The 27893-nt window shown below is 46.4% G+C and overlaps 1 protein-coding gene across 1 annotated transcript in view; it reads left to right on the top strand.

Annotated features, from left to right (window-relative positions):
* Nucleotides 1-26993, top strand: part of LOC144610463 (vasoactive intestinal polypeptide receptor-like) — a 36880-nt gene extending 9887 nt beyond the window's left edge. The window contains exons 2-13 of the mRNA XM_078429194.1: nt 2260-2371; nt 6695-6796; nt 8932-9023; nt 11269-11366; nt 12371-12500; nt 15378-15528; nt 16834-16894; nt 19334-19403; nt 20543-20634; nt 22329-22458; nt 24166-24207; nt 26823-26993. Of these exons, the coding sequence (XP_078285320.1) occupies nt 2260-2371; nt 6695-6796; nt 8932-9023; nt 11269-11366; nt 12371-12500; nt 15378-15528; nt 16834-16894; nt 19334-19403; nt 20543-20634; nt 22329-22458; nt 24166-24207; nt 26823-26993 (1251 nt within the window). The remainder of the gene's footprint in view (nt 1-2259; nt 2372-6694; nt 6797-8931; nt 9024-11268; nt 11367-12370; nt 12501-15377; nt 15529-16833; nt 16895-19333; nt 19404-20542; nt 20635-22328; nt 22459-24165; nt 24208-26822) is intronic.
* Nucleotides 26994-27893: the final 900 nt, after the last annotated feature.

Raw genomic sequence — 27893 nt, 5'->3', positions numbered from 1 at the left:
AAGGTCTGGCCGCTACTTCTCCACAGCCCTGCAAATGTCTCTCAAGATCTTTCAACTTTTAATTTTAAAATTAGTATTGACTGCATGCATCACTTTAGGAGCGGGTGTTCTAAGTCTCAACAGCTGCCCGAGTATGTGTGAACTTCCCTTATCGACTTCCCTTTTCGAGTATTTCCCTTATCTTCCGTCAGTTATATTAAGTATCATGCTCCCCCACACTGATAGCAGTGCAGAGCAGTTTTACCAAGTGTCCGTAACATGTACCAGCACCCCCTCTCACCACACTCACACGGCCTGGTGCACTGTTGCAGTTTGATATTGATATATATCTCTCCCCCTCTCTCCCCCTCTCTTCCCCTCTCTCCCTACCTCTTCCTCTCTCCCCCCCTCGCTTTTTTTCTCTCTCTCTGTCTCTGTGTCTCTTTGTTTTTCTTTCTGTTTCTATCTCTATCTCTTTTTTCTGTGTCTTTCACTGGCTTATTTTCTTTCTATCTCTGTCTTTCTGTCTTTCTGTATCTCGCTCTCTCTCTCTGCAGTTCCTTCCTACACATTAAATCTACGCCTTCTACTTTAAGAAAAAGTGGAGCAGTGGAACGTTGCTGCCTTACAACGTCAGAGACCCACCCGGGTTTGATCCTGACTACAGGTGCTAACTGTATGGAGTTTGCACGTTTTTCCCACGAAAGGGGGTTGTTTTTTCTGCGGGAGCTCCGGTTTCTACCCACATTCCAAAGACATGTGGGTTTATCGGCTAACTGGCTTGGTAAAATTGTAAATTGCCCCTATTGTGTGTAGGATAGTGTTAGTGTATGGGGATTGCTGGTTGGCACAGACTCGGTTGGCCTAAGGGCCTTTTTCTGTGTGGTATCTCTAAACTAAACCCCAAACCCATGAAAAAAAACACCGTAACCTGTCAATGCTCCTCATAGTTTTGTATAGTTCCAGAAGCTTCCGACCTTCCATGGGAAAAAGCCTCAACGTGTTTTTATAACTCGAGCCAACAGTACCAGCCTTCTGAATCATTGCTGCACAGTTTCCAGCTTAATGACATCCTTCTTTTACCTGGGTGGCCAGGCGCCCGGAGTAGGACAATGGAGAACCAGAGGACGTGGGTTTAAGGTGAGGGTGGGAAAGATTGAATAGGAACCTGCGGGGGGACTTTTGGGCAGGTGCATGGATAGGACAGGTTTAGAGGGATATGAGCCAAGCGCAGGGAGGTGGGACTAGTGTACGTGGAACATACACTGTAACTTAGTTGCCGCCGTTTACGTGGTGACTCTTTGCATAATTGGGTATGCAAAACAAAGAATATCACTGTGACTTTTGTCACAAGTGACAACAAAGCATCATTCATCTTGTACAGTTGTAACACGACTTTGCGACTCTTGCACTCAATGCCCCTGACCGAGGAAAGGTGGCAAAAGCCTTCTTCACCACCCTGTCTACCTGCGTTGCCAATTTCAGGGAACAATGTACTTCAGTCTCCCTGTTCAACAAACCCTCCCCAGGGGACATGGTCAGAACTTTTGACCCGGGATGCAAATGTCAAAGTCTAAATGGCATCGCTTTAAGGTCAGAGGGCAAATGTTTAAAGGTGTGTGGGGCAAATTGTAAATGCAGTGAGTGGTGGATGCCTCGACCCCGTTACCAGGGATGGTGGCGAGGGCAGATAAAGATAGTGGCCTTTGAGAGGCTTTCAGATGGGCATGTGGATATGCAGGGAATGGAGGGGTATGGGTCACGTGCAGGCAGAGGAGATTTGTTTAACTTGCCAACATGTTTGGTTTTGATATTTTCGGTTGAAGAGCCTGTTCCCGTGCTGTACTGTTCTAAAGTTTTAGTTTTTTTTTACACTTTTAGAGATACAGCCTGGAAACAGGCCCTTCGGTCCACCGAGTCCGTACAGACCAACGATACACCCATACACTATTTCCATCCTACACACTCAGGACAATTTTTACAAAAGCCATTTAACCTTCAAGCCTGCACGTCTTTGGGGTGTGGGAGGAGACCAGAGGAGCCAGAGGAAACCCACGCGGTCACAGTGAGAACGTACAAACTCTACACAGACAGCACCTGAGGTCAGGATCGAACCCATGTCTCTGCCGTTATGAGGCAGCAGCTCTACCCGCTGCACAACTGTGTCACCCTATTAATGATTCACCCATGAAATGGGTCAAGGGTGTTCAAATGGCATATGTACAGAAACAGAACAATGAAATTCTTATGCACATTTTAACAGTTATATTTATCTTACAGATAGCCTCAACACTGTATTCATGCACCATGATTCATGAACACCAGTTTGCCAAAAGTAAATGTAACTTCACCCAGATGGAAGACTTCAACAGCACTGACCGGAGATCTCCTGGTAAATGGCTTCACTTCTGGTCCTGAGATGATCAAGTCTATATCCAATGACATAATAACCCATCCTGGTCTTCCTCGTCTGCACCTTTTCCAGTACAAACCCATCCGTCCTTCAATGCACCGACCACAAAGGCACAAATGCCTGAGTGGCACAGTGGCACTGCAGTACAGTTACCGCCTCACAGTGCCAGGGACCCGGGTTTGATCCTGACTACAGGTGCTGTATCTACGGAGCTTATATGTTCTCCCTGTGACTGCGTGGGTTTTCTCCGGGTGCTCCGTTTTTGTTTCCACACTCCAAAGGCATACAGGATTGTAAGTTAATTGGCTTCGGTAAAAAAATATAAATTGTTCCTACAGTGTAGGATAGAACTAGTGTACGGGGTGATCGCTGGTCGGCGAGGACTTGGTGGGCCAAAGGGACTGTTTTCGCACCGTATCTCTAAAGTCTAAAAGTCTAAAGTTAAATTGTGCTGAATGCACCCAGGTTTAGCTTTAGATTTATGATTGCCACGTATATCGAGGTACAGTGAAAGGCTTTGTTTTGTATGCTATCCAAACCAATCAGATAGTACCATCTGTAGATACAATCTAGTCAAACATACGTACAATAGGTACTGCAGAAGGTAGAAGTTATGGCAGCACAGTGGCACAGCGGTAGAGTTTGCTGTCTTACAGCGCCAGAGACCCGGGTTCGATCCTGACTAAGGGTGCTGTCTTTACAGAGTTTGTACATTCTCCTCATGACCTGCGTAGGTTTTTCTCCGGGTGCTCTAGTTTCCTTCCTGTACAGGCTTGTAGGCTACTTGGCTTGGTAAAAATGGTAAATTGTCCCTAGTGTGTGTAGGACAGTGCTAATGTACGGGGATCGCTGGGCACAGCACAGACTCGGTGGGCTGAAGGTTCTGTCTCCACGCTGTATCTCTAAACTAAACTAAACTAAACTTGAGTGCACACACCACCAGACTCAGGAACAGCTTCTTCCCCACTGTAATCAAGCTTCTAAATGGTCCTTTCATAACATAAGGTACTGTCTGATTCACCTCTACCCCATTATGGACATTGGACTTTGTCTCAGGAACCGTTTTTGTGCTGAGAACTATATTCTGCACTCTGTATCTTCCCCTTTGCTCTATCTGTTGTATTTCAGTTTGACTTGACTGTATTCATGCATGGTCTGATCTGTTTGGATAGCATGCAAATCAAAGCTTTTTTTACTGTGCCTCAGCACACTTGACAATAATAAACCGAAACCTAAAGGAAGAGTGAAGTTTGCACGTTCTCACTGTGACCGCGTGGGTTTCCTCCGGGTGCTCCGGTTTCCTCACACATCCCAAAGACGTGCGGGTTGGAAGGTTAATTGTTCTCAGTAATTTATTCCTCGTGAGGAGGGGGTGTATGCAAAAGTGGGATAATATAGAACTAGTGTGATCGGGTGATCGATGTTCGGCATGGACTCAGTGGGCTGAAGGGCCTGTGTAGGTTTGCAGTGCCTGACCTACTGAGTTAAATAGAACAGTTCTAGTCGCCCTATTACAGAAAGGATGTGGAGCCTTTGGAGAGGATGCAGGAGGTCCTCCAGAATCATGCCTGGTTTAGAGGGAATTAGCTGTGAGGAGAGATAATTGTTTTTAGTTTAGAGGCACAGCTAGACTGTGGTCCGAACATGGAAATGTATCAAGATTTTAACTTTCGTGACCCATTTCTGGTATCTCCTTGAAATTTGGCACAGATTTAGATCAAAAATCACTGAGAAGGAATTCATAACTCGTCAGCGCAAAAAAGCTGCACGCTAATTATCTAAGCTAATTAGAAAAAGAGAAGAGGCAAAAGTTGACATTACAGATGCAACAGATTACAGATGCAACGCCAGTCAGTCCAAAGGGGTTTATCAGCGGCAGTCTACTGTGGAAATAATTCCTTCTGTTACTGAGTTGATTTACCCAGTCCCTTTCGTTTCTGCTGCCAGATATCGCAGCTCCCAGATGCAAAACAATTTTATGAATCCCAATGCCTTGCAGGAATACATGTCACCACTCTGGCAATGGCCATGATAGCTGACCATCCCGAACTGCTGTCTTATACTGCATGGCTGAGTGTTGCATCACTGCTCATGAGTGGTTGGGGGAGGGAAATGGATTCGTTAGAAAGGACAAACAAGCAGGGCGGGGGTGGGGAGGGGAAAGTGGTACTTTCTCATTTTATAAACGTGTATTACAACTTCAGTTGCGAAAGGAAGCTCCGTGTGAAGTGATGTTACCGTAACTAGAACACAGAGACATAACAAGAGAGAAACACAATGACTAATACCTCCTCAGTCCAAAATGAATCACATCAATAAATCTGGACAAACCAAGCAGCTTTTCCAGAATAGAAGCTTGTGTAGGAAGAAACTGCAGTTGCTGGTTTAAACCGTAGTAACAGGGTACTGATTGTGGATGATCAGCCATGATCACAGTGAATGGCGGTGCTGGCTCGAAGGGCCGAATGGCCTACTCCTGCACCTATTGTCTATTGTCTATTAAGACAGACACAAAATGCTGGAGTAACTCAGCGGGACAGGCAGCATCTCTGGGGTGAAGGAATGGGTGTCGTTTCGGATCAAGACCCTTCTTCAGCCTAGAAGCTTATATGTTTGTCGTAGTAACAACGAATACATGCAAGGGTACCTGTTTTACTGCTTAACATCGCCGAGAGATCGCTTTATCCTTTCCCACGTACCAATTAGGCAAAGGCAAGAAAAGCATAACGCTTGCAGAAATGATTTGAACACTTGCGTTACCACAACAAAAGTGGGTGAAATTTGGTAAGAGCAATTCTGAGAGTATTTTGTTAATATTTGCTGCGGTGAATTGGAAGTCATGCATATGTTCTAAGTATGCCTTGTTTCCAGTTGCATTTAATATCAAGATCATATGATTTTTTTGGAAAGCAATGCATATTTGAATGTGAGAAATTGTTTTAAAATTATGTTTGTGTAAGATAAGCCAACTTTGAGTCAGTTTTAAAACCAGTTCAAAATAATTTATAAAAATAATAATTTTGAACTTTCCAATCCCTCAAAGTTCAGTGCAGTGAATAAACAGTCAGTAATAGACACTAAATGCTGGAGTAACTCAGCGGGCTAGGCACCATCTTTGGAGAGAAGGAATGGGTGACGTTTCGGGTCGAGACCCTTCTTCAGACCCGCTGAGTTGCTCCAGCATTTTGTGTCCATTTTCGATTTAAACCAGCTTCTGCAGTTCTTTCCTCAACATTCAATAGTGCTGAGCTATGACCGAAAGATCATTACTCTACTTCTTACAACCTGCATCCTCACTAGGTCACTCTATTAAGGTTACAGTAGTTTTTAATAAACAGTTGTGCCTAGCACCAGTCATCTGGAGCACAACTCACTTGACCCCTGTAACAATTCTCCTCATTAAAATGAGAATGATCCGTTTAAGACATGTTTGTGGTTTGCTTCACTCTTTAGATATAAAAAAAATCGTAAATCGTACTCTTAGTATTTTGCTAAGGTTGACAGATCTCAAGAGCAGACATGTGGTCCAGGAATCAAGAGAGGTCGCTGGATACAACCTGACTCCAGAGAGGATTCAGGATATATATTATTTTCAGACTGCTAAAAGACTAAACTATAGGCACCAATATCACTTCTGTAAATTTAATTTGGAAAATGACGAAAAGCCAAGAAAGTGGAATTTAGACGATTTACATTCACGTTTTTTTTTTCTGTATCTTCTGTCCACGAGTCTTCCAATGAATCCCAATGATTTACATTGGCAGCGTTCCGAAGTACCGAGTCTGCGCCGACCAGTGATCCCCGCACATTAACACTATCGTACACACACTAGGGACAATTTACAATTATATCTTGAGTTAATCTCATGTAAACTTTAGATGTTAGAGGTACAGCATGGAAACAGGCACTTCGGCCCACCGAGTCCGCATCGACCAGCGATCACCCCCTACACTAGCTCTACACATTAGGAACAATATAAAATTTACAGAAGCCAATTAACCTACAAACCTGTACGTCTTTGGAGTGTGGGAGAAAACTGGAGCACCTGGAGAAAACCCACGCAGGTCACGGGGATAACATACAAAACTCCGTACAGTCAGCACCTATAGTCAGGATCTAACCCGGGTCTCTGGCACTGTAAGGCAGCAACTCTACCGCCGCGCCATCCAGGTAATCTTTGTGTGTGTTACGGCATTTGGTGTGATGCATTGACCATTGCAATGCCGGAGTGTGTGTAAGTGCAGCAGACTCCTGTGCTGTCTGTGTGTTGATGGGTTGCGGCCCTGTGTTGTCTCTCTGCAGGTTGCCCTACCTGGTGGGATAACATGATCTGCTGGCCTGCCAGCTCTGTCGGAGAGGTGGTGAACAGGACCTGCCCCAGCTACCTGCGCTTAAATCACAAAGGTAAGCTCCCGAGTTTAGGGGGGAACTGCAGGTGCCGCTTTACACCAAACACAGACAGCAAATGCTGGAGTAACTCAGCGGGTCAGGCAGCATCTCGGGAGAAGAAGAAATGGGTGACTTTTCGAGTTGGAACCCTTCTTCAGACTGAAAGTAGAGGTGGGATGGGGAGAAATGGGAGTGGGTGTGGTTGGGGAGGAAATAAACTGGAGGCGAAAAATAGGCCAGAACAAATTCGGGCCAGCAACAGATGACCTCAGGAAGGGTGGATCCCATAATGGCCCATTGTTGGCTGGGGAAGGGGTGATAACAAGGGGGAGACAAGGATGTGAACAGTGGAACTGGTAGGACAACAAGGGGGTGGGAGGGTGTGAGAGAATGCAGGAGTTACTTGAAATTAGTGAAATCAACATTGCAAGATGCCCAAGTGAAATATTTTTGCTTGCATCACTTTTTCCGGGAGCAAGTGTTATTCCAGTAAGGGGAGAGGAACTGGGAAAATCTGGTCAGAACTTTCAGAAGGTACAGAAGCTTGAGGGCCTGAAAGTGTGTACCACCAGACACAGGAACAGCTCCTTCCCCTCTGTTATCAGGCTTCCGAATGCTTCTGAACCCTTCCATAAGCAAGGGTGCTGTCCAATTCACCTCTACCCCTTTGCGGACATTGGACTTTGTCTATGGAACTGGTGCGCTACAATACTGAGAACTATATTCTGCACTCTGTATCTTCCCCTTTGCTCTACCTATTGTATTTCAGTTTGACGATTGTATTTATGTCTAGTAAACATAGAAAATAGGTGCAGGAAGAGGCCACCAGGGCCCTATACAACTGCAGAAGGACCTGTTTACTCCTCTACTCAAATCCTCTCGTTGTGAAGACCAACATGCCATTAGCTTTCTTCACTGCCTGCTGTACCTGCACGCTTACTTTCAGTATTATCTGATCTGTTTGGATAGCATGCAGGCAAAGCTTTTCACTGTACCTCAGTACACATGACAGTAATAAACCTAAGCCATTGATCCTTCGTATACTCCACTCCATGCACTAATCAATGATGTGAATAGATGAATCTCCGTCCCATGGATGACGTGAACGCTCAGTCTTTTTCCAAAGGTAGAGGATTCTAAACCTAGAGTAGAGGCTTAAGGTGAGAGCGGAGAGATTGAAGAAGGACCACAGGGGCAACATTTTCACAGCCAGTATCTGGAATGAGCAGCCAGAGGAAGGTGTAGAAGCCCCTATAATTATGATTTTCATATGTCATACGGACAGATATATAGGTTGGAATGATTTGGAGGGATATGGGCCAAATGTAGGCAATTGGGACAAACCCCAGAATGGCAGCTTGGTCAGCATGGACAGGGTGGACCGAAGGACCTCTTTCCATGCTGTATTGCTCTTTGACTTGATATGACTTGCAAATAAATTAAGAGCATGCTACATGAGTCTTATTGGCTGGTTCCTGCTACCTGCAAGTCATCTTTGTGTAGAAAAAAGGAAATGCAGATGTTGGTTTACAAAAAAAAGGCTCAAAGTGTTGGAGTAACTTAGCGGGTCAGGCAGGATTTCTGGAGAACAGGCGACATTTCGAGTCGGGGCCCTTCTTTAGATCTTATCACAGATGGAAGCAATGAAAGTGGATCTCACACAACTCAGAGTGAGTCTAATGAAGGGTTCCGAGCCGAAACGTCACCTATTCCTTTTCACCAGAGATGCTGCCTGATCCACTGAGTTACTCCAGCACTTTTGTGTCTTTATTTATCTTTATGTGTTTATTTCTTTCCAGTGGCTAGTTCAACCTGAGCTTGCTGTGCATTTGATGGAGTGATTCCAAAATACAGCACGGAAACACCGAGTCCACGCCGACCAACCATCAGCAATCCACACTAGTTCCATGTTACCCCACGCTCTTACCCAGTCCCGGCACACTAAGGGGGGAGTTTACTGAGGCTAATTAACCTACAAACCTGCATGCCTTTGGGATGTGGGGGGAAACCAGAGCACTCGGAGGTAACCCATGCGGTCACAGGGAGAACGCACAGACAGCACCCGAGGTCGGGATCGAACGCTGGGTCTCTGGCGCTGTGAGATAGCTGCTCTACCAGCTTATGACAGTATTTACCTTTGTGTTTTATAGGTATTCTGTACCGGACCTGCACAGAGAGCGGATGGAGTAACTTAACACCTGCATTCCTGGAGGCTTGTGATTTTGAGACGGATTCTAAACAGGTGCCTTTTGTTTAACAAACCAAAAACATATTGACTTTAGACTTTAGAGATACTGCACAGAAACAGGCCCTGTAGCCCACCGAGTCTGCGCTGACCTGCGATCTCCCCGTACACTAGCGCTATCTTACACACGAGAGACAATGTATTACTTTAACCAAAGCCAATTAACCTGCAAACCTGTACTTCTTTGGAGTGTGGGAGGAAACCGGAGCACCCGGAGAAAACCCACGCGGTCACAGGGAGAACGTACAAAGTCGTACAGACAGCACCCGTAGTCAGATTCGAACCCAGGTCTCTGGCGCTGTAAGAGAGCAACTATACCGCCACACCACTCACTTTACTGCCCAGATTGTACCACCTTGATTTTTAAAAAGGCACATTGTGCTGGAGTAACACAACGGGTCAGGCAGCGTTTGTATTTGAAAGCTCTGCGCCTGTACTCATTGGAGTTAATCTCTTTGAAACCTAATGGATAATGAAAGGATGTTTCCAGTAGTGCAAGTCTATGACCAGAGGGCACAGGCTCAGAATACAAGGATAAATCTTTAGAAAGGAGACGAGGAGAGATTTCTTTAGCCAGAGGGTGGTGAATCTGTGGAATTCATTACCACAGACAGCAGTGGAGGCCAAGTCATTGGGTATTTTTAAAGTGGAGATTGACAGATTCTCGATTAGTACGGGCATCAAAGGTTATGGGGAGACGGCAGCAGAATGGGGTTAAGAGGGAAATATAGATCAGCCATGATCGAATGGCGGAGTGGACTCGTTGGGCTCAATGGCCTAATTCTGCTCTTATGTTTTATGGTCATCTGTGGAAGGAAATGGACAGACAATGTTTCTGATCGGGATCCTTCTTCAGACGTCCTGACCCAAAATGTCATCTGAGGAAGGCAACTATGTTGTTATAGTGGAACTACCCGTGTAAGCTCGCGTAAACCTTCTGAATGATAAGCTGCCGTTTCAACATTTCAATTTGCTGATGACATTCACAATGGTAGTCCCCCTTCTTTCTTTCAGCCCGATTGAAATGAGAGAACTCAGATTGAGTTTGCAATCTGTTTGCAAATCATTGTATTTACCTTAAAACACAAAGTGCTGGAGTAACTCGGCGGGTCAGGCAGCATCTCTGGGAAATATAATATCAGTTTGGGGAAGAGGTAGGAGGAACCTGACAGAACCTTGCAGTTTCTCCAGTGATGTTGCCTGACCCACTAAGATGTTCCAGCACTTTGTGTCTTTTTTGTAATCCACCATCTGCAGTTCCTTGCTTCTACATTGTATTTCCCTGATAATTGTTGATATTCCTACTCTAATGGTTTTTGTTTCTTCCCTGATAATTATGGCATTTAAGATTCTTTCTCTGCTTGTGTACGGAATAGATCCGCATGTAACAAAAAAAGACACAAAGTGCTGGAGTACCTCAGCAGGTCAGGCAGCATCTCTGGAGAACATGGAAAGGTAACGTTTCAGGTCAAGACCATTCTTCAGACTTGAATCAACCCAAAACATCACCCATCTTTCTTCTCCAGAGATGCCGTCTGATCTGCTGAGTTACCCCAGCACTTTGTGTCCTTTTGTGTATTAACCAGCATCTGCAGTTCCTTGTTTCTTCATATTGCAACTGGCCTGTGTACTTCTTATGTGTAGGAAGGAACTGCAGATGCTGGTTTACACTGAAGATAGGCACAAAAAGTTGGAGTAACTCACGGGGGTCAGGCAGTATTTCTGAAGAAAAGGAATGGGTGATGTTTCAGGTCGGTTGAAGAACATTCTTCACCCGATATCTCACCTACTCCTTTTCTCCAGAAATGCTATCTGACCCCCTGAGTTACTCCAGCATTTTGGGTCTATCTTTCTACTTCTTATGTTCTCTTATCTTTCTTTGAAAGCACAGTGGCAGAGCGGTAGAGTTGCTGCCTCACAGCGCCTGAGGCCCGGGTTCGATCCTGACGACGAGTGTCGTCTGTGTGGAGTTTGCACGTTCTTCCTGTGACCGCGTGGGTTTCCTCCGGGTGCTCAGGTTTCGTCCCACATCCCAAAGAAGTGTGGGTTTATAGGTGAATTGGCCTCTGTAAATTGTTCCTAGTGTGTGGGATAGAATTAGTGTTAGGGATGATCTCTGGTCGGCGCGGACACTTGTGGGCCGAAGGGCCTGTTCCCACACTGTATCTCCAAAATGAAACTGAACTTGTTTATTCAACACCTCTGAAAGTATGTTGTTTTAATTGTTTGATTGTTCAACCAGAATGCTTCCCATTTCGATCTGAAACCAGTGTACACAGCCGGATATGTAACATCCCTGATCGCTCTGGTTATTGCAGTCATAATCTTTACACTCTTCAGGTAAGCGATGTGAAACATTTCAGTTTTGTCCAGTTGTTTATTCAATGTGTCTGCATTACGCGGTGTTAGCAGCAAAGGGAAGTTGGAACAAACTTGGATTGGTTTTTCTCTGGACAATTGGAGGTTGACGGGAGACCTGAAAAAAGTATACAAAATTAAGAGAGGCATAGTGATTGTCGACAGTCACAACCTTTTTTCCAGGGTGGAAACGTCACAAAGTGGGGGGGCATAGCTTTAAGTTGAGAGGGGCAAAGTTTAAAGGAGGGATATGGGGAAAAAGCTGGAACAGGGCACTGATCTTAGAAGATCAGCCATGCACATATTGAATGGCGGTGCAGGCTCGAAGGGCCGAATGGCCTACTCCTGCACCTATTTTTCTATGTTTCTATGTTCTATGTCCGGGGATGTTTTTTACACAGAGAGTGGTGATTACCTGGAACACGCTGCCAGGGGTGGTGGTGGAGGCAGATACGATAGTGGGCTTTAAGATAGGTACATGGATATGCAGGGAAAGAAAGGATATGGATCACGTGCCGGTCGGTAAGAGTTGGCCTTGGCTTCGTGTTCGCCAAGCACATTGTGGGTTGAAGGGCCTGTTCCTGTGTTTTACTGCTCTCAGGTCAGGTTTAGTTTAGAGTTGCAGCATGGAAACGGGCCATTCAGCCCACCGAGCCCAAGCCCCGTGACCATTGATCACCCGTTCACACGCATTGATCACCTGTTATCCCACTTTCTCATCCACTCCCTACGCACTAGGGGCAATTTTACAATTAACCTGCAAACCCGCACGTCTTTGGGATATGGGAGGAAACTGGAGCACCCGGAGGAAACCCACACGGTCAAAGGCAGAACGAAGCAAACTCCACACACAAACAGCACCCAGGTCTCTGATGCTGTGAGGCAGCAACTCTACTGCTGCGCCACTGTGCCGCCCCTGTTTTTTGTTCTAATGCGTTGCACGTATGACTAGTTACATCTCTCTCTCTTTGTATCTCTCCACCCAGGAAGCTGCATTGTACCCGGAACTACATCCACATGAACCTCTTTACATCCTTCATCCTGCGCTCCATGTCGGTCATCATCAAGGACATTATTTTTTTTCCCAGCAATACCACACTCTGCACCATGTCCACGGTACGAGGTGCCGCCATGCCTCTTGATGGTTGATGCAAGACCTGAAAGGCGTATAGACAATTATTCCACAGATATGGCAGACAATCAGAACTCCTTTTCCCAGAGTGGAAATGTTAAAGGGCTAGAGGGCATAGGTTTAAGGTGAGGGGGGGCAAAGTTTAAAGGAGATGTGCGGGGCAAGTTTTCTTACACAGAGAGTGGTGGGTGCCTGGAATGCGCGGACAGGGGTGGTGGTGGAGGCAGATGCAAAAGTGGCATTTAAGAGGCTTTTAAATAGGCACGTGGATAGACAGGGAATGGATGCATTTGGATTATGTGCAGGCAGATGTGAATAGTTGAACTTGGCATCATGTTTGGCACAAACATTGTGGGCCGAAGGGCCTGTTCCTGTGCTGTACTGCTCTATGTTCTATATCTGATGTAAATGTCAGTTCAACACTTGCAGCAATGGTTATCCTATCACCAGAAGGATGTGAAGGCTTTGGGGGCGGAAGGGATGGGGGGTGCAGAAGAGGTTCACCTGCACGCTGCCTGGATTAGAGAGTATTAGCTGTCAGGAGAGGTCATCTTAGTTTTGTTTCGTTTATTGTCAAGTGTTCCGAGATACAGTGAAAAGCTTTTTTGTTGTTGTGCGCGATCCAGTCAGCGGAAACACCATGCATGATTACAGTCAAGCCGCCCAAAGTGTACAGATACAGGATCAAGGGAATAACGTTTGCAAGATGAAGTCCATTAAAATCCTATTAATGATAGTCCAAGGGTCTCCAATGAGGTAGATGGTAGGTCAGGACTGCTCTCCAGTGGGTGAGAGGGTGGTTCAGGTGTCTGGTGACAGCTGGGAAGAAACTGTCCCTGAATCTGGAGGTGTGCGTTATCACACTTCAGTACTTCTTGCCTGAGGAGATATTGAACCAAGGGCCTGCCGGTCCGATAGAAAGACATCAAGGCCACTCCAAGGACATGAGAGGAGTTCCCCCCCCTGCGTCTGATCTTCAGCCAAGTACATCATCAGGTTGATTCTCCTCGTAGTCTCCATCTATGTCTATGATTCCTGTATTGCAACAGGTACTCTCTGGCTTAGAAACAGTGTGGAGACAATGGGCCAACGAGTCATTGAGGGATACAGTCCAGAAGCAGGCCCTTCGGCCCATCGAGTCCATACTGACCATCAACCATCCATTTTCACTTATCCTACACGAACCCCATTTTTTATTGATTGTTTGACCTAATTGATTAACTTAATTGATTGAAAGGTGCAGCATTGAAACAGGTTCTTCGGCCCAACGAGTCCATGCCAACTATCAACCACCCATTTACACTAATCCTACATGAATCCCGTTTTTTAAATTGATTGAATGACTTAATTGATTTGAAAGGCGCACAATTGAGACAGGCCATTCGACCCACAGAGTCTATGCTGACCATCGATCACCAGTTCATAGAGAACATAGACATAGAAAACATAGAAAATAGGTTCAGGAGTAGGCCATTTAACCCTTCGAGCCAGCACCGCTATTCAATATGATCATGGTTGATCATCCAAAATCAGTACCCTGTTCCGGATTTTTCTCCATATCCCTTGATTCCCTTAGCCCTAAGAGCTAAATCTAACTCTCTCTTGAAAACTAGTTCACACTAGTTCACAATGTTTTTTAAATGCTGTTATAGTACCGGCCTCAATTATCTCCTCTGGTAGCTTGTTCCTCATACCTATCACCCTCTGTGTGAAAAAGTTGCCCCTCACGTTCATGTTAAATCTTTTCCCTATCTCCTCTGGTTTTTGATTCCCCTACATTGGGTAAAAGACTATGTGTATTCACCCTGTCTATTCCCCCCATGAATTTGCACCCCTCTGTAAGATCACCCCTCATCTTTCTGCACTCCATGGAATAAAGTCCTACCCTGTTTGGCTCAGTCCTGGCAACATCCTCGTAACAATCTTCACTGCAGTCTTTCCAGTTTAGCAATATCCTTATTGGGATTAAATTCCATCTGCCCACATTCTGCCAATTTGCTAACTGTTTGATCTCCGGCTGTAGCCTCGGTCAATCTGCCTCGCTATACAAAACACCACCAGCATTCACAAATGTACTCATCCTCCCTGTGTCATACCCATTTCTCTCACTTATATTCCATCCTCTGGTCTCACAATTCACATCCCACAACGTTATCTCACACTTTTTCGTCTTTTCACCTCTGGCCTGTGTCCAACCATGTGCCAATCAAATCCCACTCTTCGCCTGCATCCACCTATCACTCTCCAAGCTTAGTCCTGGTGCCTCCTCTGTTCCAGCTTTCTCCAATCCCAAATACAATCAGTCTGAGGAAGGGACCCGTCCCAGAGTGTCACCTATCCAAGTTCTCCAGAAAAGCTGTCTGACCCATTGAGTTACTCCAACACCTTATTTTTTTCGTAAACCAGCATCTGCAGTTTCTTGTGTCTCCCAGTAATCACTCAAAACAGGGGTCTGAAGAAAGGTCACGACCTGGAACGTCACCTACTCCTTATCTCCAGAGATGCTGCTTGACCCGCTGAGTTACTCCAGCATTTGGTGTCTGTCATCTACTGTTCCTTCCTGCACGTCATTCCTGCTATCTGGATGAAAACATAGAACACAAAGCACAGAACGTACGACAAAGAACATAGAAAACATAGAACAGTACAGCACAGGATGGCCCTTTGGCCCGCAATGTCTATGCCGAACATGAAGGCAGTGAACGTAGTGGGGAGCGGGATAGTTCTGTGAGCTGGCATCAGGTCGATGGGCTGAACGCCATCTTCCTGCTGTAATATGAGGGAAATGTGAGGATGTAAAATGTATCTGGGTCGTCCCTGACCCAAGGTAACCTGACGGCCGTCTTTTGGTTTTCCAGCAGGTGTGTAAGGTTGCCATTGTCTTCTTTCACTACTGCATCCTGGCTAACTTCTGGTGGCTCCTGGTGGAAGGGCTCTACCTGCAAACCCTGCTCAGCCTCACCTTCGTGGTGCACGCCAAGTACTTCTGGTGCTACTGCCTCATCGGCTGGGGTTGGTATTCTCCATCTAGCCTCCCGCGTCAACTGGGCATCTAGGAATACAGCGCGGAAATAGGCCCTTCGGCCCACTAACTCCGTGCCGATCAGCGGTCACCCCGTACACTAGCACTATCCTACACACTAGGGGCAACTTACAATTTTACCGAAGCCAATTAACCTACAAACTTGTACGCCTTTGGAGTGTACGAGGAAACCGAAGCAACCGGAGAGAGGCCACGCGGTCACAGGGAGAATGTATAAATTCTGTGCAGACAGCACCCGTGGTCAGTGTCGAGCCTGGGGTCCTGGCGTGGTGAGACAGCAGCTCTACCACTGTGCCACCTTAATGATACCTGTCTAATAGCAGAGTGACCCAAACTGAACGCAGTGCTCCTAGTGTGGTCTCACCAGCATCTTGTACAGCTGCGTTGTGTATCAATGGTGGAACTCTACAGGGATGTTTTGAGGAGGGGCTTCAAATCACTTGTCTACCCACCATGTGACTGTTTCCGGGCGACCCAGTGGCCAGTTTCCGCACTGTGTCTCTACACTAAACCAAATACCTACCATCACTCTTCAGAGCACATAGATCCCCTTTCCAAGCCAAGTCGAGGTGAGGGTGCTGGGACCAGGGTGGAGAGATGGGACTGGGGGAACAGCCTGAGTAGTAGACGAACTGTTCACCAACAGCGCCTAAATCTAACTAGCTCCAGGGGATTCCCAGCAGCCATGGAGAGAGTAGTAGCATATTAGAAGAGCTTTTACACATTTAGCTTACTTTGATTTAATTCAGAGATACAACATGAAAACAGGTCCATCGGCCCACCAAGTCTGTCCAACCTCTCCATGTAGATAATATCCCCTAATCCAAGCATCATTCTGGTAACATTTTGGTGATCACAATGCATGAAGGACTTTGAATTGTTCCCAATTCTAGTTTAGTTTAGCGACACAGCATGATAACAGACCCTTCGGCCCATCGAGTCCTCGTCGATCACCCATTTACACTAGTTCTATGTTATCCCACTTTCTCATCCACTCCCTACATATTAGGGGCAATTTAAAGAGGGCCAATTAACTTGCAAACATGTACTTCTTTGGGATGTTGGACGAAACGGAAACCTCTGGAGGAAACCCACACGGTCACAGGGAGAACGTGCAGACTCTACACAGACAGCTGCCGAGATTGGGATCGAACCGGGGTCTCTAGCGCTGTGAGGCAGCGGCTCGACCAGCTGTACTATTCTAAGATAGACGTTGCTTGGCTGTAGTTGAGTGGCGCTTTCCTGACCAGTTTTGTTCTTCACTTCCCCATTAGGTACACCGACTGTTGTATTAATCATTTGGATCATTGCAAAACTACTCGTTGAGGATGAAGGGTAAGTGAAAATTATTCTCCTCAGCTTCTCAGCTGCATTTTAGATTTAGGTTTATTTTTGACCAGTGTACTGAGGCGCAATGAAAAGCTGTCTTCCATGCTACTTGAACAGATCAGATATACCATGCATAAATACAAACAAGTCAAATTCAAGTACAATAGAGGAAGGCACAGAGTGCAGAATATACTTCTCAGCATTGCAGCGCATCAGTTCCAGAGACAAAGTCCAATGTCCACAATGGGGGAGAGGTGAATCGGACAATGCCGCAGCTTATGGAAGGACAGTGCAGAAGCCTGATAACAGAGGGGAAGAAGCTGTTCCTGAGTCTGGTGGTGCGCACTTTCAGGCTTCTTTACCTTCTGCTGGACTGGAGTGGGGAGAAGAAGGAATGACTGGGTGGTGCAAGTCTTTGAATTTGGACACAAAATGCTGGAGTAACACAGCGGGTCAGGCAGTATCTCTGGAGAGACGGAATAGGTGACGTTTCCCGCCGAGCCCCTTCTTCAGACTGAGAGTCAGGGGAGAGGGAAGCTGGAGGTATAACAAGGTACAGAACAATTCAGAGCTGGCACCAATGGCCAAGGAGCCCACAATTGTCCATTGTTGGCTGTGAAGAAGACAATAATGAGGGGATTCAAACAGCGAAACTAGCAGGACAACCAGGGTGGGGGAGGGATGGAGCAAGAGAGAATGCATGGATTACTTGAAATTAGAGAAATCAATATTCATATCGCTGGGTTGTAAGCTGCCCAGGCGAAATATGAGTGTTCCTCCAATTTCCGTGTGGCCTCACTCTGACAGTGGAGGAGGCCCAGGACAGAAAGGTCAGCATGGGAATGGGAAGGGAAGTTAAAGTATTTGGCAACCTGGAGATCATGTAGGTCAAGGCAGATTGAGCGGAGGTGTGCAGCGAAATGTTTGCCTAGTCTGCGCTTGGACGATATATCGGGATCTAAAGCGAGAACAGCGGATACATTGGATGAGGTTGGAGGAGGTGCAGGTGAACCTCTGCCTCACCTGAAAGGACTGTCGGGGTGCCTGGAGGCGGTATAGGGACGGGTGTTGCATCTCCTATGTTGCAGGCGAAAGTACCTGGGGAGGGGGTGGTTTGGGTGGAGCGGATGAGTGAATCAGAGAGTTGTGGAGGGAACGGGTTCTGCGGAAAGAGGTGGAGATGGGAAGATGAGGCTAGTGGTGGGATCCCGCTGGAGGTGATGAAAATGCAGGAGGATTATGTGCTGTATGCGACGGCTGATGGGGCGAGAGGTGAGGACAAGTATGTTGGCTGCTATTCTGAAGTAACGTGAAGTGTAGATGGAGTAGATGGTGGGAGTCTGGTCTGTCTGATGGACCGGGTACGTACCACTCTGTGCAATCTCTTGCGGACTTGGGCAGAGCTGTTCCCAAACCAAGTTGTGATGCAAGCGGACAGCATGCTTTAGAGGTGCGTCTGTAGAAGTTAGTTACGATGGCTTCTGGGATCACGGGCGTCCAAAATGGAGGCGCGGAGTATGAGATATGAGCTTAACCATAATTAAGCTCATATGAGTATCAGCTTAACCATAATTAAAGTCGCATTTATAGTCAGATGCACAAGTATGGTGAGGTACAAGTACAATGAACAGCCTAGAAGAGTACAGTTCAGGAACAGGCTCTTCGGCCCACAACGTCCATGCCAAACACAATGCCAAGTTAAACTAATCTACTCTGTCTGCACATGATCCATATCCCTCCATTCCCTGCATATCTGAAAGCCTCAAATGCCACTATCTTACCTGTCCACTATCCACCACCCATGGCAGCACGTTCTTGGCACCCACCACCCTCTGTGCAAAGAACTTTGCCCCACACATCTCCTTTAAACTATGGCCCTCTCACCTTAAAGCTATGCCCTCTAGCCTTTGATATTTCCATCCCGAATGGAAGGGGTTTTCACTGTCTACCATATCTTTGGTATAATTTTATATATTTTTGGTATAATTTTATATATCTTTGGTATAATTTTATATAAGTCTTTTATCAACTACCAATGTTCCAGAGAAAACACTCTAAGTTTCTCCAAAGTCTCCTTATAGCTAATACCTACTAACATCACATTGGATCTGCCTCCACCACTACTCCTGGCAGTGTGTTCCAGACTGTGTAACAAATGAAAATGAAAGATAGTTCTTTTAAGTTAATGCAAGATCTGAAAGCCTGATTGAAAGTTGGAAGAATTTACCAATTGCCCACCTCTATAGTTTTCAAGAGAGAGTTAGATTTAGCTCTTAGGGCTAAAGGAATCAAGGGATATGGGGGAAAAAACAGGAACGGGGTACTGATTTTAGATGATCAGCCATGATCATATTGAATGGCCGTGCTGGTTCAATGGCCTACTCCTGCACCTATTTTTCTATGTTTTTTCCATGTTTCTATACATTTGTTTTTATTTCTTTCTAGATGTTGGGATGATATTCACAACGCATATATCTGGTGGATTATAAAAAGTACCATATTGCTTTCAGTTTTAGTAAGTGAAAAATTCCCTTTTTTTAGACTGAATGATGGTGTAAAATTGTATTGTTTATTAAATCCAGGCTTACACTAAATGGGGTGCTGAAGGAGCATAGTAAGGGTCTCGACCTGAAAAATCATCTATTCCTTTTCTCCAGAAATGCTGCCTGACCTGTTGAGTTACTCCAGCTTATTGTGTCTATTTCCAGTGTAAACCAGCGTCTGCAGTTCTTTCCTACACATGTTGGTAAAACCATCTTTGCAGAGAGCCCAGACCATCACACAAAGCAACTTCCCTTCCATCTACACTTTATGCTGCCTCGGCAAGACCATCAGCATAACCAAGGCCCAGTCTCACCCCGGTCATTCCCTTTTCTCCCCTCTCCCATCAGGCAAGAGATATCGGTGTGAAAATGCATACCTCCAGATTCAGGGACAGTTTCTTCCCAGCTGTTATCGGGCAACAGAATCATCCAATTACCAGCTGGACAGCGGTCATGAGCTACTCATTGGGGGCTCTTGGACTATCTTTAATCGGACTTTACTGGACTTTATCTTGCACTAAACGTTATTCCCTTTATCATGTAACTGCATACTGTGGACGGCTAGATTATAATGATGTATAGTCTTTTCACTAACTGGATCGCACGCAACAAAAAAGCTTCTCACTGCGCCTCGGTAAATTAAATTAATAATTGGAGACAGATATGATAGTGCGTTTAAGAGGCTTTCTGACACGTGGATATGCAGGAAATAGAGGGATATGGATCACATGCGGGCAGAGGTGGTTGGTTTAACTTGTGGTTAGGTTAACATCATGTTTGGCAGAGACATACTGGGCCGAAAGGGCCTGTTCCTTTGCGCTGCTGTTCCACGTTCTATATTAAGGTTTCCAAAAGAATATCCATGTTCAGCAATTTTATCAAATTGTTTGGTAGCGTTAAAAGGAAGGAAAGGCTAGATAATGCATGGACAGTTTAAACATTGACTTCCAGAATAAAATGGACTTAAATTAACAGGAGTGAATGCTTTTGCAAATGAGATTTAGATCGTCCCGACTTAACAGCAATAGAAAATGACATTACAATGTATAAATGTTTGATTATGAAGAGTCCATATTAATAAGGCAATCTATTTTTTGTGCTCAATGCAAAGGTTAACTTCCTGATATTTCTGAATATCATCCGTATTCTGATACAGAAGGTGGGATCGCCAGCTGTAGGAGAGAACTCACACAGACAATTCTCGTAAGTAACTGTTTGAGAAAGGGCGATTAGATCTGATCTCAGTACAAGCTGTAAATGTGGGCTAAGAAATTGTTGAATGTCCACTTTCCTCCTATAAGTAAAGTACGAACCCCGCTTTTGATAGAAGTGTCACAGGCCCTGCAGGTGCTGTCTGCCGATTGTCCTGATCAATTTGGGAAAACAAGCATGTGAATAAAACATAATATCATGTAATGAAAAGGAACTACACATGGGGTATACCAAAGATAGATACAAAGTGCTGGAGTAACTCAATGGGTCAGGCAACATTTCTGGAGAAGGTGATGCTTTGCATCGGGATCCTTCTTCAGAGGGATCAGGGTGCGTTAGGAGTAGAAGGGGTGGAAACTGGGACTGAGAGAAAAAAAAACAGGAAAAATCTGTGCCGGTAACAGATGACCCGAGGCAAGGAGATTCCCTGGAAGGCCAATTGTTGGATCGGGACGGTGCGATCCCAAGTTGCGGATACATCATTGCGAACTGATGAACTGGTTAATGGACGTTTAGTGGAAGAAGGTCCTGTTTCCAGGCTGTATCTCTAAACTAAACTAAAGTAAGACTCTCTTGACAAAGGATGCTTTTGAAAAAAAAATCCAACCTGGTATAATTGGAATGAGTCTTGAATTGAGCTCCACCATTGAGTGGCACAGTGGTAGAGTTGCTGCCTCACAGCACCAGAGACCTAGGTATGATCATGACCATGGGTGCGATCTGCACAGATTTTGTACATTCTCCCCATGACCGCGTGGGTTTTCTCCGGCAACTCCGATCAGGAAAAGGGGAAGTCAGATTAGGGAAAGGGGAAGTGCAACGAGACCTGGGTTTCCTTGTTCATCAGGCACTGAAAGTAAACATGCAGGTAATGGGAGAATTTGAGTACAGGGGCAAAGAGGTCCTTCTGCAGTTGTACAGGGCCCACATCTGGAGCCATGATAATCCACAATCGAGAACATAGAGAGATAATATTTTGGGTCGGAACCCTTCCTCAGATTGTAGAAGTATCATCCACCTGCTGAAATGTTCAATCTGAAAATGGGTCCCGATCCGAAACCTCACGTGTCCATGTCCTCCAGATTGAGAAAAGGTCTCGACCGGAAACGCCACATACTGTGTTTCTTTTCTCCAGTGATGCTGTTTGACCCGTTGAGTTACTCCAGCTTTTTGTGTCTATTTTCGGTTTAAACATGCATCTGAAGTTCCTTCCAACACAACCAGCATCTACAGTTCCTTGTTTCAACATTAGTGGGTTGAGCTAGATTTTTCTGTTCAGATGTATAGAGTTAGTGAATTTACTTTGCTCTTTGACTTTAAAGTTTAGAGATACAGTGCGGAAACAGGCCCTTCGGCCCACCGTGTCCGCACCGACCAGCGATCACCCGTACATTAACACTACCCTACACACAGTAAGGACAATTCTACATTTATACCAAGCCAATTAACCTACATACCTGTACGTCTTTGGAATGTGGGAGGAAATCGAATATCTCGGAGAAAACCCACACAGGTCACGAGGAGAACGTACAAACTCCATACAGCCAAGCACCCATAGTCAGGATCGAACCCGGGTCTCTGGCTCTGTAAGGCCGTAGCTCTACCGCTGCACCAACGTGCCACCTCACGTCTAGTTCTAGTTCTAGCTTTTTTAAATTAAAAAATGTGCCTGTTTTCTTTTCCAGGAGATTGTCCAAATCAACTCTGCTTCTCATCGCACTCTTGGGTGTCCATTACATTGTGTGTGCCTTTCTCCCCGATAATGTGGCAGAGGAGATAAGATTCGTTATCGAGCTCGGTTTGGGATCGTTTCAGGTACAGTTTCTACACGGTCTGAGCCCAACAGGCAGCATCAGTGGGTATGCGGCTCACAGCAGGAAGTTCCCTCAGTCCATTCAATCAACGCAGTGGAGCGGCTGCCTCACAGCGCCAGAGAATCTAGGTTGGATCCCCACCTCAGTGGTGCCTGTATGTAGAGTGTTGCCCCTTCTCAGTGACCACATGGGTTTTCCCACCGCATGCTCTGGTTTCCTCCCATGACCAAAAGACACGTGGGTTTGGAGGTTAATTACCTCTGTAAATTGCCCCTAGTGTGTAGTCAAGTAGGTAGGTTTGTAGGAAAGACTTGTCCCACCCTAGTCATTCCTTCTTCTCCCTGCTCCCGTCCAGCAGAAGGCGCAGAAACTTGAAAGTGCGCACCACCAGACTCAGAAACAACTTCTTCCCCTCTGTTATCCGGCTTCCAAAAGGTCCCATTAGCTAGGGTACTTGGGCAAGTTGGGCCAAAGGGCCTCCTTCTATGCTGTATGACCCTTTGACTCTACACCATTTTATTCTCCCCAAATTCCCACCAACTGCCAGATTCTACCATTCACCTAGGTTTAGGTCCAGGTTTAGGTACAAGTTTATTGTTGTCATGTGTACTGAGGTACAGGGAAAAGCTTTGTTTGCATGCTATCCAATCAGATCAGATAGCATTATATATAAATACAATCAAGCCAAACTCAAGTGCGCCAGGTAGAGCAAAGCTGAACAGAAGGGCCTATTTCTATGCTCTGTGACTCTATAATTCTAATGGCTTTGCATCCCCTGCATGGTCTGCAGATGAACCACATCTACACCCATTCCCTTGCTATTCCTTAACTGCACTTGAGTTTGGCTTGATTGTATTTATATATAATGCTATCTGATCTGATTGGATAGCATGCAAACAAAGCTTTTCACTGTACCTCAGTACACATGACAACAATAAACTTGTACCTAAATCTGGACCTAAACCTAGGTGAATGGTAGAATCTGGCAGTTGGTGGGAATTTGGGGAGAATAAAATGGTGTAGAGTCATAGAAGGAGGCCCTTTGGCCCAACCTGCCCAAGCCAACCAACCTGCCCATGCCAACCAACCTGCCCATGCCAACCAACTTGCCCATGCCAACCATTTATGCTGTTCTCAGCTGCCCTCATTTGGCCCATATCCATCTAAATCTTTCCTATCCATGTACCTATCCAAGTGTCTTTTATATGTTGCTGTATTATGTAGAGGTTAAGTAATAGCAAGGGAATGGGTGTAGATGTGGTTCATCTGCAGACCATGCAGGGGATGCAAAGCCATTAGAATTATAGTCACACAGCATAGAAATAGGCCCTTCTGTTCAACTTTTGAGCGTTTGACGGTACTGGGCCTGTACTCGCTGGAGTTTAGAAGATGGGGGAGCACCTCATTGAAACATACAGAAGAGTTAGAGTGGATGTAGAGAGGATGTTTCCACTAGTGGGAAAGTCCAGGACTAGAGGCCCTGGCCTCAGAATTAAAGTACCTTTAGGAAGGAGATGAGGGGAAATTTCATGTCAGGGTGGGGAATTCTTTGCCACAGAGGGCTGTGGAGGCCGTCAATGGATATTTTTAAGGCAGAGATAGATAGATTCTTGATTAGTACGGGTGTCAGGGGTACAGTGGGAACTAGATGGGAGAAGTTGAGTTTGCTTGCGAGGCTGTGAGCTGACACGTTCTGCTCTTCCAACAGGGGTTTGTCGTGGCTCTGCTGTACTGCTTCCTAAACAGAGAGGTGAGGACTGCACACATGCTGGGGGGAGATGGGGTAGGAGTGATGGTGATGGTGGGAGAGGGAGTGGGGGGGTGAGGTGGGGTAGGAGTGATGATGAGAGAGGGGGAGGGAGATGGGGAGGGTGGGCAAGGGGGAGGGGGAGTGAGGTGGGGTAGGAGTGATGATGAGAGTGGGAGAGGGGGAGGGAGATGGGGAGGGTGGGCGAGGGAGAGGGAGGGAATTGGGGAGGGGATGATGATGAGGGTGGGAGAGGGTTTGGGGTGGGAAGTCGGAATGAGTAATGGTGAAAGTTAGGTAGAGGGGTGGGGAGTGGGAGACAGGGAGGGGGTGATGGTGAAGGCGGTAGAGGGAGTGAGGTGGGAGATGGTGAGAGTTGGGTGGGAGGTTGGGAAAAGGTTGGGGAAGGGGTGATGGAGGCGGTGGAGGGGTGATAGTGGTGGGGGAGGTGCGGACGGTGGGGGAGACGTGATGATGGTGTGAGTGGCGAGGGAGGGAGGGTGAGGGAGGGAAATGCGGAAGGGCAGGGAGGTAGGGGAGGGGTGATAATGGAGGGTGAGGGAGGGAGGGAGGCAGGAGAGGCGCGATGGTGTCATGGGGGGATGATGAGGGAAGATGGTGGTGGAGAGTGAGGGAGGTGGGAGGGGGAAATGGGGCAGAGGGAGATGAGGGAGCAGGCATGGTATCAGTGGGTGGGGTGAGTGTTGGGGACAGGGCTGATGTTTGGAACGGGTGGGGAGAGAGATGGGGAAGGGTGGTGGAAATAGTTGAAGGAAATGTGGAGAGATTAAAGTAGTATCAGTGCAGGTGGATGGCTGATGATTAGTACGGAACTGATGGGCCCGAAGGGTAGTGTTTCGGTCCTGTACCCATCTATGACTCCAACTTACCTTAGTGTAGGTTAATGGCAAGGTGATAGCATTGGTGTTGGTTCATTATGGTCACGTATACAGTGAAAAACTTTGTTTTGAGTGCTGTCCAGTCAAATCACTAGAGTACAATCAAATTTTACACAAGTACAACGGGGAGGGTAAAGAGAAGAATACTCAAGTGCAGATTATAGCGTTACGGCTCCAGCGAAAGTGCAGATAAAAGAAAAGCGCGTGCGCTGTAATGAGGTAGGCTGGAAGATTGGGATTATGGGAGGATTATCCAGTGGTCTGATAACAGCGGGGATTTATCTGTCCCTGAATTTGGTGGTATGTGTTTTCAGGAACAGTTTCCTCCCCACTGTTATCAGACGACTGAACAACCCTTCCATAAAGTAAGAATGCATGCCCGATCTTTCAGCCTACCTCATTGTCTTGTCTTGTTGATACTGCACCAACCACCACTGTTGGGCTATAAATGTGCAGTCCCTCCTGCATGCAGTTGCAGATTTAAAATTTAGTGTTTAAAAGATTTACAATCAGCAGCAGATTTTATATGCGGTGGCAAAGGATTCCAAACAGAGATGGTTCTGGGGGTACAGTGAGTCGCGGAAACAATCTTTGTTGGTCTGGATGGTTATATAATTCAAGGATTGGATTAGTCGAGTCCCTGGCCTGTTGTCCCGATTGTATGAAAGCTGGGCAATGTTGGATGGAGCTAATGAGTGGGTTTCTTTGTTGACTGCAGTAAGCCTGGTTATTATACGGTGTCTTTGGAGGGTGTCCCATTTGAGTTCATGAAGCATTTCTGTGACACTACTGGTCCTTCTATAGTCACCGGTTACAAACCTGGCAGCTCTTCTCTGGACCTTCTCAAGGTTGTTAATGTGGGGGTAGGGATCCCAAATGGCACAACAGTATTCCAGTCTTGGACGTACTAGCGTTTTGTAAGCAATGTCCTTTGTAGATTTTGTACAGCTCCAGAAATTTCATCACAGGAGACCAAGGACTTTGTTTGAGCTTGAGATAGTTTGCTTAATAGGTTTTGCCCGGCTGAGGCTCATTGTGGCCCTTGCGGTTTTCTTTTATCTGCACTTTCCGTTCAGCTTGAAAGATTAATGAGGATGTTGCCAGGACTCGAGGGCCAGAGCTATAACAGTGGAGAGGTTGAATATGATGGGACTTTATTCCTTGGAGCTCATGAGGCTGAGGGGTGATCTTATCGAGATGTAGAAGATCATGAGGGGAATAGACAGTGTAATTACACAGAGTCTTTTATTCAGAGTAGGGGAATCGAGAACCAGAGGAAATAGGTTTAAGATGAGGGAGGTGGGGGGGGGGGGAAGATTTAATAGGAACGGCAGGGGTAAAATCTTTACACAAAGCGTGGTGGGCGTATGGAATGAGCTGCTGGAAGAGGTAGATGGGGCAGGCACTATCACAATGTTTAAGAAACATTTAGGTGCACGAATAGGATAGGTTTAGAGGGATATAGGCCAAACGCAGGCAGGTGGGAGGAGTGTAGATGGGGCATGTTGGCCGGTATGGGCGCATTGGCACTCTCTGACACTACTGCACTCTGGTATTTAGACTTGCAAGGGAGGAGAGGGGAACATGTGAGGGGAAAATGGGTTGTAGGAGAGAAGGAAGTGGGGCTGCTCCCCTGGATGCTGGCACAGAGCCCGATGGGCTGAATGGCCACCTCGCAGGCTGAGGGGTTTCACGAGTGAGGACTTCTTCTCGCCACAGGTCATGTCGGAGCTGAAGAGGCAGGCGCGACTCTTCTGTCCCGGGGATTTCCCGGAACTCACGGGGAGACGCAAGCGAAGCACATTGGCGGAGAGCACCGGCACCCAGGTGTCGTTACTGGAGAAGCTGGGCCAGAGGAGCAAGTCCCTGGAGGACAATGGCCAAAGCTAGTCCCCATGAGGAGGAGGAGGAGGAGGAGGAGATGGTGGGAGGGAGGGATCTCCTGCCTCGGGTTTTCCAGCGTTACCTGAGACGGGGAGGTGAGATCGCCAGGTCCGCCAGGTCCCTGGGGTGCTACACATTCGTGCCGGCTGCTTGGGTCTCCATGTCGCCCAACGTGCGGTGGAAGTGGTCGGAACTATCGCCGGGGCTGGCGTGGAGATATTTGAGAAGGAGACATTTCAGGGAATGTTCAAAGCTCATTGCTTATCCCATATTTTCTTTCCAAAAGGCTTTGTTTGGGGCACATTATCGTGTCCCTAGAGTCATGCAGCACGGAAAGAGGCCCTTAGGGCCCCACTTGCCCACACCGACCAACATATTGCATCTACACTAGTCCCACCTGCCTGCATTTGGCCCATACCCCTCTTAAACCTGTCCTATCCATGTACCTGTCCAAATGTTTTATAAACATTGTGATAGTATATGCCTCAATCACCTCCTCCAGCAGCTTGCTCCATACACCCACCATCCTTTGTGTAAAAAAAGTTACCCCTCAGGTTCCTATTAAATCTTCTCGCCATCACCATAAACCTATGTCCTCTGGTTCTTGATTCCCCTACTCGGGGTAAAAGACTCTGCATTTACCCTATCTATTTCTCTCATGATTCTGTACAACTCTATAACATCACCTCTCATCCTCCTGCGCTCCAAGGAATAAAGTCATAGCCTGCTCAACCTCTCCCTGTAGCTCAGGCCCTCGAGACGTGGCAACATCCTCGTAAATCTTCTCTGCACCCTTTCCAGCTTAACATTATCTTTCCTATAAGAGGGTGACCAAAACTGAACACAATACGCTAAATGTGGCCTCTCCAATGTCACGTACAACTAACATGACCTCCTGACTTCTAT

Source organism: Rhinoraja longicauda, chromosome 2, assembly GCF_053455715.1.
Source record: "Rhinoraja longicauda isolate Sanriku21f chromosome 2, sRhiLon1.1, whole genome shotgun sequence".
NCBI lineage: Eukaryota > Metazoa > Chordata > Chondrichthyes > Rajiformes > Arhynchobatidae > Rhinoraja > Rhinoraja longicauda.
This window is presented reverse-complemented; position numbering and strand designations above follow the sequence as displayed.